Below are 14,232 nucleotides of genomic sequence, written 5' to 3' on the forward strand. Positions count from 1 at the left end.
AAGTGCTCCTCTGAACAGAGCTCACAGCTGTAGCTCATTCCTGAACATACCAGCACAGTCCTCAGGGTTATGTGTCACCATGTGTTACTCTCCGTACCCAGCAAATTCCCTGGGAGGACTTAAAAAGAGAAACAAATAAGTTACCCACTAATTACCCTGCTCCAGCTTCACATCCAAACACTGGTCCCAAATGTGCGGCTTCCTACAGGCCTGATTGCAGACACTTGTCTCCACTAGTCATTTCACAATGCTCCTACAATGAATCTTGTAAGTCATGACTTTTGGAATAGCATTTTCTTCAGAAACATTTCTCAAAAATGGCAACATGCCAGTTTATTGAGTCTAACTAAAAACACATTGCTTTTTAAATGATCAATAGGTAGCCTGTGTTTGGATTTACTTTACATCATCAAATTTTAAATTGAGTTGTTTCTATGTATTCCAGAGATTGTTTTCATGGTTTCCTGGAAAGAAAAGCTAACTGAATGTGAATGGATCACGCAAGACTTGTCGACTGATTTAGAATGAATTTAGATTGAAATAATAGGGTCTATTTGAGTGAGTTACAGGTTGTGACTCTGCACCGTCTCTGTTACATGAAGCCACTGTCTCTGGTCTTTGTGTAAATGCTAATTAAAAATCAACCTGTTATGGAAACAGAATGTCTGTAAAGGAATTTTCATTCTAAATATTATGTGATTATTTCAGATCGACAAAACAGTCATACATCTTTTTTATGAACCATGTCACACAATAGATGATTGACCAAACAACACGCTAAATGATAATCGATGTCGGGCAAATTACTTTTAAAAAGTAATTACCGTAGTAATTACGGAGCGCCGTAATTGGCTGCCTGGGCGTCTTAAAAACCCATGCAATTTCGTTGCACTTGTAACTTCGGTAACTTGTTGCGATGACAATAAAGACAATTCTGATTCTGATTCTTCTTCTAAAATGTAACTGAGTAATAGAACTTTAACAGTAACTTATTACAGTAACTTATTATTGCTTAAAAAGACGTGTTTATCTCATAGAATTTGATTCCCCTCGTAATGGAACTTGAAATTCAGATGCATGTTCAGTTACTTATTATAAAACTGAAAATATGATGAATTACCGGTAAATAAATGGACACTTCACAAAATAAATCACAAACAGGAAACACAGCATTAATCTAAATTATTCAATTGTTGCTGTGTTATAATATGACACCAATAAAATTTGATTTGTAGCTGTATATGATATTCTACATTTGTAAAAAAAAATTTAATAAAACACAATGGATGTATGTCAACAGATGTCTGTACTTCCATTTGATCAGGGCTCTTTATATGACTGTGTGTCTGTCACATCACGTGATGCACTTACATCCAGATACAGTTCCTTCTTTCTGTATGACCATATGTCATTTAGAACGTCACTGACTGAAGAGTTAGCAACAATGTATCAGTTTTAAATGACGTCATCATCTAATTTAACTTAGATATGCAAATGAAGAGCGGTTATGCTAATTAGATGATGACATCATTTAGAACTTTTCTGACTGAGTTGGCAACAATGTATCGTTTTAAAGCATTATTTTGTAATAATACACAATAAAGTGCATCATATTTAATTTAATTTAATTTAATTTAATTTAATTTAATTTAATTTAATTTAATTTAATTTAATTTAATTTAATTATTAATCATATTGTGTAAATGTTATTTCACATAATGCACTTTCCTTTAAATTCTTTTTAGCATAAAGGCTGTGGGTGGAAACTACAGGGATAGTGGGGGAGTGGGGTAGGACTACAGGAGAGAGAGAGAGAGAAAGAGAGAGAGAGAGAGAGAGAGAGAGAGAGAGAGAGAGACAGGGAGAGAGAAAGCACAGACTAGTGATAATAATTGGAAGCACAATTAAACACAATTATTTCCTCTTTGTTGTCAGATTTTACCAGAATGTCAGCTCAAAAATAAATTGCACAGATGATATTGTCTTAAATATCGACAATCTGGTAAAATAGATGACTACTTTGATTATAATGACTTGAAGTAATCACTCTGCTGCCAGAGAGTTTACTTCAATTCAGCAGTAAGAACAAATAATTCATGAATCCTTGTCATCTCTGTTCAACATTATGTAATTAGCTGTTGTTGTTTTTTTATATACCAAGACGCTCAGTTCAAAGCATGTCTGACATTAACCTCTCATTTCAGACTTGCCCAAAAATATCAGCATATGTGGTTTTCAACCAGAATTGCAAATTTGACCACAGGGCGGTTATTCAGTTTCACTTCAGTTTTTAGTCTGTTGTGAGTGAGCTCTGACTAGAAGGAGCGAAGTGTTTTACTGCAGTCTTTTTTTCCCAATAATAGCTTTCACTTGCATTAGCTGTTTTCTCCCCAATTATTAAAATATAATGATTTCTGGAGTTTTCTCAGTTCTCCATACAGTAACTTTTTTCAAGTAATTATGCTTGCACTAATTGTATTATCCAGTTGATGGCATTTGATGACTTCCAGTCTTGCTAACCTTTGTCCAGATTGTTTAAATCTTTGGTTGATACTGCTTTACTTATTGATGGTTAGATATTTTCAGAGGGCTTAAGCCAGTCGACTATCATCCAGTTTAGAGACTTGTCCCAGGTGCAGGCAGACGTTGGGGATCTGAAGCCCCCCCCCCCCCCCCCCCCCCCCCCCCCCCCCCCCCCGCAGCCCCCCCGCCCCCCGCGCGCCTAACGTCCCAGAGAAGCGCCGCCGCGGCTGGATGGAGCCAGAGGGAGAGAGGGGGTTACCTCGGGTAGAGAGAGGGAAAACTTTTCCTCCTTTGTTTTTTTCTTTTTTCTTCCACTTCACTTGGGAGAAAGAGGAGAGAGTGGAGGCGTGCTAGGGAGGGTTGTTCATATTTTCCAGGCTGAAAGAGGAAGGTTTGGACTGGGTTTTAGTCGCGGACGGGAACTTCGAGCGAGGGCTGCGCGTGCAGAATGGAAACGAGTTAACGCTCCTCACATCTGCCCTCGTGAGCTTCTGCTTTCTCTAAACAGGAACAGGAGCCAAACCATGCCGCGCAGGCCGCCTGAGAACTCTTAATAAGTTTTTTTAAAAAAGAGCCTGGGGGATAAGTGGAAAGGAAACCGGTTCTCCCTGGTCCCCTGCTGCCGCCGCCGCCGCTGCTTTGTGTGTGAACGGTGGCTGTTTTTCCTGCCTGACAGACGCAGAGCGAACGTTACTGCCGCCGATCACAAGCGAGCGGCTTATCGGTAAGTCTTTAACAAACACTTGAAAACCAGCTGAAGCTTTCAGTACCTCCGGTTTACACTGTTTCACCGGCTCAGGCTTTAAGGACAGGGTTCGGAGTGTATGTTTATATTTTTATTTTTTATTCCGTCTCAATCATTACTTAGTTGAAGAAGCGGTATGGAAACAATAGCTGCTCATATCGATCATCGTTGAACTATCATGCCTCAGATCTAATCCTAACAGCTGGAAATGTTTAAATAACACGTACCCAGACTTCTCCTATCTCTTCATCCACGACTGGATCTCTTTTAAAGAGGTTTACACTCGAGACACTTCATGCAACTTATCTTCTCAGCTTCTGCACAACAGAGACATAGCGATCCTTTATCTGTGTGCACTGAACCAGCCATTCTGTCCCACAGTTATCCTTTATTCACTCCTGCCGGCAAGTTATGCAGAGGATGTGACAGTGACAGACAAGTTATTGTCTTGTCTTAACAACCACTGGAATAGAGACTGACTTTTAATAGTTTTTTTTTTTTAATAACTCCACAGGTGGTTATAAACATTCAGTAACAATGTCCATACAATTGGTAACAATGATATGGAGGCATGTTTGAACATTTCAGGTGTTCTGGTGGCCCTCATAGCATGCAGAGAGCCCTGCCCTGTGGTTCTGGGAGTGCCTCCTGGGTTTTCTGGCCAGTGTGATGACAGCCTACAGGTCTTGTCTTTACTGGGGAGCAACAGTCTGTAGTTAAAGCCCCTCAGCCCATGTCCCCTCCCCTCTTTCCTCAAGTTGACCTACTCTGTCAGCCTGCACCAGATGGTTTTGGCCCCTTGAAAAAAAAATGGCAAAGAGGAAGCCCTTCCCCGTTTTAAGGTGAAGTGAAGGCAGAAATGGAGACATGAAAAGTAGAGGGTGATGGGATGGAGCCGGTGTCGTTGTACATTTACATTTGCATGAATTCAGACAAATGTCACTTTTTACCTTGTTTTAATTATAATCTTTTGTAAACATCACGTTGACTGAATGATAGAACACACACACAGGGAGAACATGCAAACTGCACACAGATGGTAAGTTAAAGACAATTCTCTTTATAATTTATTTAGATACACTATGAGTTCAGTAATAGAATAATCAATTATGTGTTTCTCTTGTTGTCAAGCATGTAACAGACATTTGAACCTTTATGAAGTAACTTTTTTTGCAGAGATACATTCAGTCAAGGATTATGTAAGCAAATTTAGAACAGACATCCTCAACACTATTAAGTTAACACAAGCTCTGTCTTATATCTCCTGCATTGGTTCATGTACACAGCATGTCAGGTTAACTCTATATGCCAAGAACCCTTTGTCCCTATGGATGAAAGCAGTGCGATGAAAGATGTGTGTTTTAAACTGTTCAGCATATTTGGATGAGCTAATGCAGGGGGGTCCAAACCTTTTTTCACTGAAGGCCCAATGCAGAAATATATAAAGAGCTGAAACATTAGAGTCAGGGTGTATCGCTTCACCTCTAGTTCAGTAAATTTAGCGGTGCCAAGCAAATGTTAAATTATTCTTCTCAATTGTTGTTGGCTAATAAAAATAAGTCAGTTAGCATGTGGTCAGTAGTTTTGTACTTGAATCAAACGCAGTATTGCAGAATCATTTAGAATCTGATTCACAAAGAAACCACATTAAAAAAGTGATTTTAAGTGTTTTGAAACATCCGTCCATTGACTGGCCTACTTATAGTCATTTAAACATTGGTTATAGCTCTCGCATGAGAAGGGAGCAGAGTTGGCATGGAAAGTAAAGGACACACATGATATTTGAGGCTCGTGAGATCGCTGTAGGAGGTACAATTATTGCAGACTGGAATTTCACAAAGAGGGTTAAATGCCTGCTGTAAATGATAGAGCTGCAGTGGAAGCACTGCAGACATATATAGGCACAGCTCTGGAGGTCTAAACCACTACTGTGTGACTGCATGGCTCCTCTTCTGTTGCTACATCTATCTCCAAAAGGTCCCGAGTCAAAGAGACCGGGGGTCTGTTTGATTTACCTCTGGCAGTCTGCCGTAGCTGCTCTGCCCATTGTACGCCCACTCACTGTGTATGAAACAAATACAAGATAAACAGAACTGATGTGTGTTTGTTCATAATAATATTTTGAAATGGCTCCAGTTTGATTGCTGAGGGGATGTGGCGATAAAGGGTGGCGGCTTTTCGCTCAAGGACACTTCTGCCCCAATGGCGGTTATATTTTGAGGCCTTTTCATCCAAACTTTGTGTTCATCAGCAGCATATATTAACTCACATACAGTCCCATACTGTCACGCTCTCTCTCACATATGGACATCAGACTCCACCACACCGCCTACTACTAAATCCTCTCCGCCGCAGACTTTAATAGAGCGTTGTGGAAATGCCCCTCCTTGCTGCACAGGCTGGGCTCTCCCTCCTCCGCTGCTGAATCATAAGTAACTTACAGCAGCGGCAGCAGCATGTGGGGATGACTATTACTCCTTAGTTTGGAATTCACTGTGGTAATGACCATGTGTATGTGTACAGAATACGCTCATGCTCCGGCGACATGTGACTCTCTTTAAAAGGCTCCTCATTACATTGGCGCTCTTTCATGCTTTTTCATTTATAAGTAGCTCTGCAGTTTACAGCTCAAAGACCTCGATTGTTTAGATGAAAGGAAGGCGGCCATGAAATGCAGAGATTATGAGGGAAAAAGAGATTAGGGACTAGAAACTTAAATAAATAGCCTGAAATACACATTATCGGGGGCCAGAGCTGCAGGTCAACTTTTGAAGAACATGGCAATCATTCGGAATTGGCCGAAGATGACTTTAAGACTTGTTCTTTTTCTTGTTAATGTTTTTTGAGAAACTGAACTCAAGATCCCCAAAAAATGCAAAACTGTGCAAGTTTGTTGATTTGGAGGTAGCTGTATCAAATATTCTCAATATTGCAGACCTCAAAATGACAATAAATACGCCACAAAGGAGGTTTTTGACACAGCTTCTGTGAAAGAAGAGAGACCTGGTCACAGTTTACCACGCTCTGTACCTAATGCCAGCTTTGATGGACGAAGATGTTGTGGTTCCAACCTGGAGCAAAGGACAGGGGGCTTTTCTAACATTTTTACAGACATATGTTCATTTTGAGTGTTGCGTACAGGCAGGACATCAAAAGTATAGTGATTCCAAATTACAATGACTTTACCACATTCCTCCAAGTAATGATGTAGTTCTGTTCACTTGGTCAGAATTACTCTAAACCAGTATTTGATTCACGCATTAGTAAGTTTATTCTCTTTGTTGAAGCGCCATTAGTTGGATTGGTTAGCCAGTTAAGCATCAGTTAGGAAATGTTCCATTTCTTGGAGATTTCTTTCTTGGTAAAAAAGAATAAGCAAAAAAAATTTCAAGATCTAATTATACCATAATCTTTGATTGAACTTAATATTTCTAGAGTCAGCATTCAAACCCTATGGTCATTTTTATCTAATAAATATCTGTGTGAGCGGTAGGCTGACAGCAGAGGAAGCAGAATGTTGTTATTCGTGACTTCCCATTTCACAAAATAATCAGTGTTTCACTTCAGTTTTAATATCTTCACATGGCTCTAAAAATCATGTGTATCATGTAGACAAAGCCACCCAGTACTCAAAATCTGATAAAAAATAATAATAATAATAATCTTAGCTCATGTGGTGCTTTGTTTATTATGCAAGTTTTTACAGAACACAAACATAGCAGAGACACAAAACCTCTTCTGAGAGACTCAAGTATGCACACAGAGGAACTTATGTCACGACAGTAACGTATCTTAGCCTGCAAGCTATAGACAGATTACAAACTTATTTCCACTGTGTCACAAGGACGCTTATCATACTGCTCCCTAATGCGAAAAGCAAAAACGAAATGAGTGTTAAAGTAACGCAATATAGAAGATAAAACTTTGGGGATTTTTTTTAGTTTGGGATTGTCATCAGAAATGCAGAGTTTTGTTGTTGAGGTTCAGGCTTGACTGTCCAGCTCTTTAGTCCTTTCTGCCCCGTGTCACGATCTCAGGGGTCAGTTCCTGCTGAAACGCCATGTTCCACTTCCTCATCTGGTCCTGAGCTTCCTGCTCTGGGCTGACAGGAAGCTCAATAGTGAGACATTTGATGTCTATTTTTTTACACTTCAGAGTGGAAGCAGATGTTGTTGTGGTGATGAGTTTATATGTAGAGTACATGTGAAGTTTTCTGAGTATAATATGGCATCATTTTTACCTCCTGCATTGTGACTGGTGGCCAGGTTTCCCAACAATTGATGTTTTCTGTGTTTCAGCTGATTTGGATGTTCAGCTTAAGGCTTCATGATTTACAGCTACAACTGCACAGACCTCAGAGCTTCTCGCATTCTTCTCACTGAAGTCCTCATATAGTCACGGCATGGCAGTTTTTCGGCATCTCAGCTGGTCTCGGTCGTCAAGTCAGGGGAGCACGCGTAGAATCCTCGGCTGCAACTGCTTCACACCCCCACCACTTGATTAAACACACCCAGATTAGCTATGTGGGGAACTTGTAGTCAGGCCTGCCTGTTCCTCAGCAGCTGAACTCTCAAATTTACGCAGCTCAGCCCCTCTGTGTTTGTTAAAGGAGCATAATAATTCAATGGCTCATCAGCAGCTGATGCTTACATGTGCGTAAACTTTCAGGTCCACTCTGTGACCTCTTGAGTAAATCTGAGACCTAATTTAAAGTCTTAAGCAGTGAGCATCTAATCAGTGAAATCCTCTCGTTTTAGTAGTGGTAAAGAGGTTCTAATGTTCAGTCAGAGTGTGTGGTCAGAGTCTCTACACATTTCTTAAGCTGTAGTCAGAGTTGAGGATTTTGCAGGAACTATGATTGGAAAGAAATAAATGTAGGCCTGTAGTTTGACTCTATGTCTGTTAATCAACAGGTTTGAAGCTTTTTTTCAATTGCTGGGAAACCTGTTAGTGTCTCCAGAGAACAAAATCAGTCACTTCTGTAAACGTATCACCATCATCCAGTTTAATTCACCGTGTCATGCGCGCTATTTTTATAACAATCAGAACTGAATCACCCTCAACCATGCTCTAAGATTCATTTTAAAGTACTCTCAAGAATTGTCTGGGAACAGATGGTGTTTTATCACTCGAATAACATTGCTTCTATGATGATATTAATTGATAATGCTAACTTTTTTTCAAGCACAAGAGTGATGAAGTACAACCTCTTGGAGCTGCTAGCGTGGCCGTCGACACTTCTTCTTGTCGGTTTGTATTGTGGAAGTTGCCAGGCAACTTTAGTTGGTAGAAAATTTGGTATTGGAAGGTTTTGGGGGGCCTCTAGTGAGTTCAGTAACTAAGACAGATAGCACTGCTTTGAGTTAGGACCCCCCTCCCTTCGTCACTCAGCACCCCTCTGGGCGCAAATACTTGGCACCCATCTCAAAGCAAACAGCTTGGGATGTAGCAGTTTCCTCACTGCTCCTCAGCCATCTTTATGTGGTCCCCTTTTAGTCCGCATGGTTTCCTCTGAGTGCCACTAGAGGTCACAGCATGGGCCTCAGAGTCTTTGTTTTGCCCCATAATGGCTCCATTCTCCCTCAGCAGCAGTGACTTCCAAGCCTGCTGGACATTGGACACCATTGTGAGGAAAAGAGGTGGTAACATGAGGCAGGGAAGTGGGAGTGTACCTGGGTGTATATGTGTATTGAGTTAAGCAAATTAGTGTAAAATGCCGGTAAAATATTTACTAGTTAACCCCCATAGCAGCAACTTTACTGGTCATAAAAATGTTTGTGTGTTTATTTTTTACATTATTGAGCATTAATCTATTATGAAGAGTTGTTAAAAGCTTAAGCAGGTTGAATTTTATTTATTCACTTCTTTGTGTGTATGATGTAAATGCATCCAATAAACCAAGCACAAAGCCTTCATTCAGGGTCCTCTATATTTATATCCTGCAAACATTTTTGTCCTCTACAAAAATGTGCATTGTACTTTGTTATAGGGATCAGCTGAGTAGCCGTATGCAGAATTTGTCTCATGCTGCATTGGGTCACAGTCCCCACAAGATAAACAATGTCTAAAAAAGCAAATGGCAGGAGCTGGCCAAACAGGTATACAAAGCTCCGCACCAAACTGGAGGGGCCAGGTGTTTCGTATTGGAGGTGTCATGTTGGAACGAGGCCAACTGAGACAAAGGGCTTTCAGACATACTGTATACAGCAGTCAACAAAATCAAGCTTAACAGGCAAACTCAGAGGAAAATCCTTCCACTGATGTTTCTTTTCAACACACAACCCTGAGAAAATCTTTCTGTTTTTATATGGCCGCATGTGTGGTAGCACAGAGAGGCAGATCACAGAACTGAGCTAACTAGAGGGAAACAAAAGCTCAGAGCGGCCAGGGCTTCTTTTTGATCTTTCCTCCTGTTCAGGGTCACAGGGGGCTGGAGGGCTCGCTCGCTGGGTGAGAATAACCCGTCCATCACGACGCGCATATGCCAGCATACTGACAGTCAAATTCACATCTGCTGTAAATTTAGCTTTGCTCCGATGATCCTCACATAATAACCCTTACAGATACATTTATGCCAATGTAACCAAGATGCTAGAGGTTTTTGAAGCAAGTGCTTACGTGTATGTGTGTGTGTGTGTGTGTGTGTGTGTGTGTGTGGCTGTACATATGCATATTTATCGCCATTGGCAACCTGTCCAGGATGTACTTTGCCAACAGCTGTAGTTAGCTGGGATTGACTCCAGCACCACCCAAGATTGATATAGACGATGGATGGATGGATATAGCCTTGATTATAAACCGTCCAGTGCATAATTTGTTGTGGAAAAATTGGATTTTCTCTTAGAGTTTTAACACAGAGACCAAGACTAAATGGCAGATGGAGCAATGTAGCAGCAGAAGCAAAATCACATTACACTGAAAGCCATACTATAAGAGTGAGTTTGTGAAAACACACACTGAAGGCTGCAAAGCGGCCAAAAAAGTTTTGGCCAATGTTAGTGTGAGAAGAAAAAGCAGATGGGATTTCAGGTTGCACTTTTTCTCATTTTCCTTTCCATTGCTTGAAGGTAGTTTTGCCTGTTATCTTATATCACAATAGTGCATTTTAGCCCACAAGTTTCATAAATTGAAATTACGTATTAGTTATGTAACTGTGTTTCATGTGGTAGAGCGACTGTGCTCCAAACTCATGAGCCGTGATCCTCCTGTTGGCTCTGTCATTGTGTCAGAGTAGTGGATGTGAATAAAAGCATACTCCAAAGATAAAGAAATCTGGGTGCCCACCCTTGTTAATTAGCTGTATAATGTGACGGATCATCAGGAGACGGTCAAGGGCCATTTCATTTTTCCTCAGCTTTGTCGCTTGTCTTTCAGCGCAGAAATGAGACGTTGCAGTTGTGAATGATTAAAAAAAAAAAAAAAAAAAACAGAGAGAGGGAAAAATAGGTACCGAAGAGCTGCAAGTGACTGAAGAAGAAAAGGGGAACTTTCCGACGGTCTCATTTTTTCCATGTCGAGTCATTCAGGACATTCAAATTACACAGTCTGCCGTCTGACAGAAAAACCAAAACAAATGTGCCATATTTCGGCGTTAAAGAGCATGGCTTTGGATGTGGGGAGACCTGGAGACAAGAGAAAGAGAAGAACAAGATAGGACAGAGAGAGCTGGCATCTGTGAGAGAGGAAAGGCAGGGCCGACTGTTCCTGACCGTTTGTCTCAAGTCGAAAACGTGAGTTTGCTGTAATCGGATCTCAGCTGCGGTGAGCTCATACACGAGGCCCGCCAGCAGCCTCAGAGAAAGCAGTCCACCCATAAGCCTTCAGCCCTCTGCGGCGCTCTGCAGGCCTGCCACTTCGGATATCACAGATAATCTTTGAAGAACACTCGTCATTGCACTTCAGACGACACAGAAATGAGAAGGAAGAGGAAAGGGGAGAGTGGAGTTGAAATATAGCTTACCGGGAGGAAAATGGTTTAATCACTGTTTTGCTTGTAGACTAAGGAGAGGGTATTGGGTCATTTTAGACTTTGCTAAAGTATTTCTATACCTTGCCGCCGGTAATTAGTTACCCTGATTACCACTCTGGCTTCACAGTGAGAAAATCATCAGCTTGAGTCCGGAGTTCGGACTTTCCTATGTAGAGTTTGCGTGCGTGTGTTTTTTTTCCTCCAGATATTCCTGTGTTCCCCCACGGGCCAAAAACATGTTTGAAGTTAATAAATGACACGCGAATGAGACTCTGTGTGTGTGTGTGTGTGTGTGTGTGTGTGTGTGTGTGTGTGTGTGTGTGTGTGTGTGTGTGTGTGTGTGTGTGTGTGTGTGTGTGTTATTGTCTGTAGCTCTGTGTTGGCTCTCTGTGTACTTATGCGCCCGGCCTTCACCCACAGTCAGCTGGAATCAGATCCAAAACCCAGTGTGATGCACCTTAGAAGATATCATGTTTCAGTCACAATACAAGACAAATCTGTCACCGATACAAAAAGAGGGAAATAAAATTTTAGTTTAGTGAGCATCAAATCAAAGTTTCACAATAACCCTCTGACATTTCTACATTCCTCTGAATGTTTGAATGGGGGAGTGACTGAGGGGTTTGTGTGCCTGTGACATATCAGGATTTCCAGAGTTGCTTTATCAACTTGCAGCTGTACAGCTGTTCAGGAGGAGTAGCAGTTCACTTGAAGATATCACCTTTCACCTTAACCTCTGGAGTTCTGGGTTTCCTGTGTTGATCAACTTTGGTCCATACTTGACATAAATTTGACGACACATAAACATTTCTCCTCAATTCATCAACATTTTCCTCTTCTTTTTTTTTTTTTTTTGCAGCCACCACACCTGCCCAGATGGACTTGAGATAACGTCAGTCGAAGTCCTACCCTCTTCCTGAACTCCAGCCAGCCCCAGAGCCTCCGACGTTCAAGCAGAATGGCCGATCCCACTGGACTGAGCTTTGAAGGAACCGGGGCAGGCATGGCAGAGGTCGACGCCTGCAGTTTGGAGATAGAGAGGAAGTACGACGTCATCCCTGCCGTCATCTGCTCCATGTGTTGCCTGTTCGGCATCATCTATTGCTTTTTTGGTGAGACTTTTGCATTTTAACACTTGGCTCAATCAGACATTCAGGGAATCAGTTTGTATAGATTCAGATTTTTTTTTTAATATAATATCCTCGTATCTCTCTTTTTCTAGGGTATCGCTGTTTCAAGGCCGTCATGTTCCTCTCTGGCCTGATGTTCGGCTCGGTCATCATTTTCCTGCTGTGCCACAAAGAGCACGTGCTGGACACCCAGCTGAGCGTGGAGGCCAGCGCGGGCATCGGCCTGGGCATCGGCCTGCTGTGCGGCCTGGTCACCATGCTGGTGCGAAGTGTGGGCCTCTTCATGACCGGCCTGCTGCTGGGTCTCCTCCTCGCTCTCGCCGCCCTGCTGGTCACTCACCAGTTCTACACGCCCACCACGGTGTGGGTGCCGCTGGGGGCCCTCCTGGGGACGGGCATGCTGTTTGCCGTGCTGACGCTCCAGTGGCAGAAGGCTTTCACCATGCTGTCCACGGCCGTGTTCGGCGCCGCCATCATGACGGTGTGCGCCGATTACTTTGTGGAGATGCTGGCGCTGGCCATGCACGTGTATGACTGTTTACGGCTCACGCCGGGGCCGCCGCTCTGCTGGTACAGCTGGGTCATCCTGGGCATCTGGCCTGCGCTCAGCCTCATAGGAGTGCTGGTTCAGTGGAAACTGACGGATGACAGCTTTTCTCACACTGAGGGTAAGGAGCACTCATGAAGACTCTTCAGCACATGGAGTCACGGCTGAAGTCACAAATACTACTGTTTTTATCAATTCAGCGTTAAATATTTTACTCTCTGCAATTTGAATATAAAAGCTTATTTTTTTGTAATGTCCTTTGTTTCTTCTAGTTCTTATCAGTCGGAGACAGAAGCGAGTCCAACTGATGCGGATTCGAGAGAAGGACGCCAAGAAGCGACAGCAGGCAGGTGGGCAGGAAGGCACATACCGTCGTAAACCCACCCCAGTGAAACGTTATGCTGGGGATCTACTGGCGCCGGTCAGTGTCACCCAACAGTCGTGCTGCTGTAGTGATTAGTGATGATTTCATTATCCAAACTGATTTCTATGTGGGTCATTGATGTGCTCCTCTCTCACTTTTCTGTGTCGATCATCTCTTCAGAGCTACCTGCAAAGTCTGCGGGACAGACAGATGGGCACAGGCACTTCCCTTAGCAGCCTGGGCACTGCCAACCACACCATGATCGACCTGGACTACGACACGGCGTCCACCGTCCCCCTCACAGCCACCACGCCGGTGGTCAGGGTCTGAGCAGCACACAGAGGAGAGGGGACTGCTACAGTTCTCCAGCTGTGTCTCACGTAGAGTAGAGCCCGTTAGCTGCGCCACTGTCTCCGTTTTTTTTTTTTTGTTGTTGTTTTTTTTTTTTTTCCTTCCATGACTTGTCTCCGCGCAGGGATGGATCCTGTCAGGTGTTCAGTGAAAACAGAGTGCCGCTCTCTGGGGAGATGTAGGAAATGTCAGGCTCCTGCTTGACGACGCTAAAACCACTGCAACCACTGTTTCTCAGAGAAACACTTGAAAACACTAACAAATTAAAGTCACCATGTCTGCACACCGTGTATCAAATACATAACAGCTAGTACGAGCCTCAAAAACTGTTCTATTTTTATTAGTGAATTCTTTTGGACTGTATGTGTACTGTACATTGAAAGTTAGTTAATGCCATTTTATGTAATTACCTGTTGTATTATTGTTTAATTGCGTGGCCTTAGAACATGTGGAAGCTTTTGTTTGAAGTGACTTTTGTTTTAGACGGAGTGTGTTACGAGTGTATTGGTGGAGTGCGAACCCTGATGCAGTTGAAACTCTTCCCAGTCTCCAGGCCTGTGTTATCTGTGTGAGTCTTTTCCTCTTGCGGTCCAGCTCCTTTTC

General features: G+C 42.5%; 1 protein-coding gene across 2 annotated transcripts; it reads left to right on the top strand.

Moving 5' to 3' along the window:
* Positions 1-2,818: 2,818 nt before the first annotated feature.
* Positions 2,819-13,877, top strand: LOC115388928 (transmembrane protein 198-like). 2 transcript variants are annotated; one of them, XM_030092242.1, is made up of 5 exons: positions 2,819-3,247; positions 12,097-12,349; positions 12,460-13,035; positions 13,187-13,264; positions 13,459-13,877. In XM_030092242.1, exons 2-5 carry the CDS (start codon positions 12,196-12,198, stop codon positions 13,509-13,511), a joined length of 861 nt encoding a protein of 286 aa, XP_029948102.1. In that variant the 5' UTR covers positions 2,819-3,247; positions 12,097-12,195; the 3' UTR covers positions 13,512-13,877. The 2 variants fall into 2 exon arrangements, with proteins under 2 accessions (XP_029948102.1, XP_029948101.1); XM_030092241.1 differs by having other exon boundaries at positions 2,821-3,247; positions 13,187-13,335.
* Positions 13,878-14,232: the final 355 nt, after the last annotated feature.

The sequence above is a fragment of the Salarias fasciatus genome, chromosome 5, assembly GCF_902148845.1.
Source record: "Salarias fasciatus chromosome 5, fSalaFa1.1, whole genome shotgun sequence".
Taxonomy (NCBI): domain Eukaryota; kingdom Metazoa; phylum Chordata; class Actinopteri; order Blenniiformes; family Blenniidae; genus Salarias; species Salarias fasciatus.

Excerpts from the sequence above, each read along its gene's own strand:
- LOC115388928 (XM_030092241.1), top strand. The coding sequence starts at position 12,196 with ATGGCCGATCCCACTGGACTGAGCTTTGAAGGAACCGGGGCAGGCATG. Across the intron at positions 13,036-13,186 it reads CAGCTTTTCTCACACTGAGG|TTCTTATCAGTCGGAGACAG; the intron begins GTAAGGAGCACT and ends TGTTTCTTCTAG. Across the intron at positions 13,336-13,458 it reads CTGGGGATCTACTGGCGCCG|AGCTACCTGCAAAGTCTGCG; the intron begins GTCAGTGTCACC and ends TCATCTCTTCAG.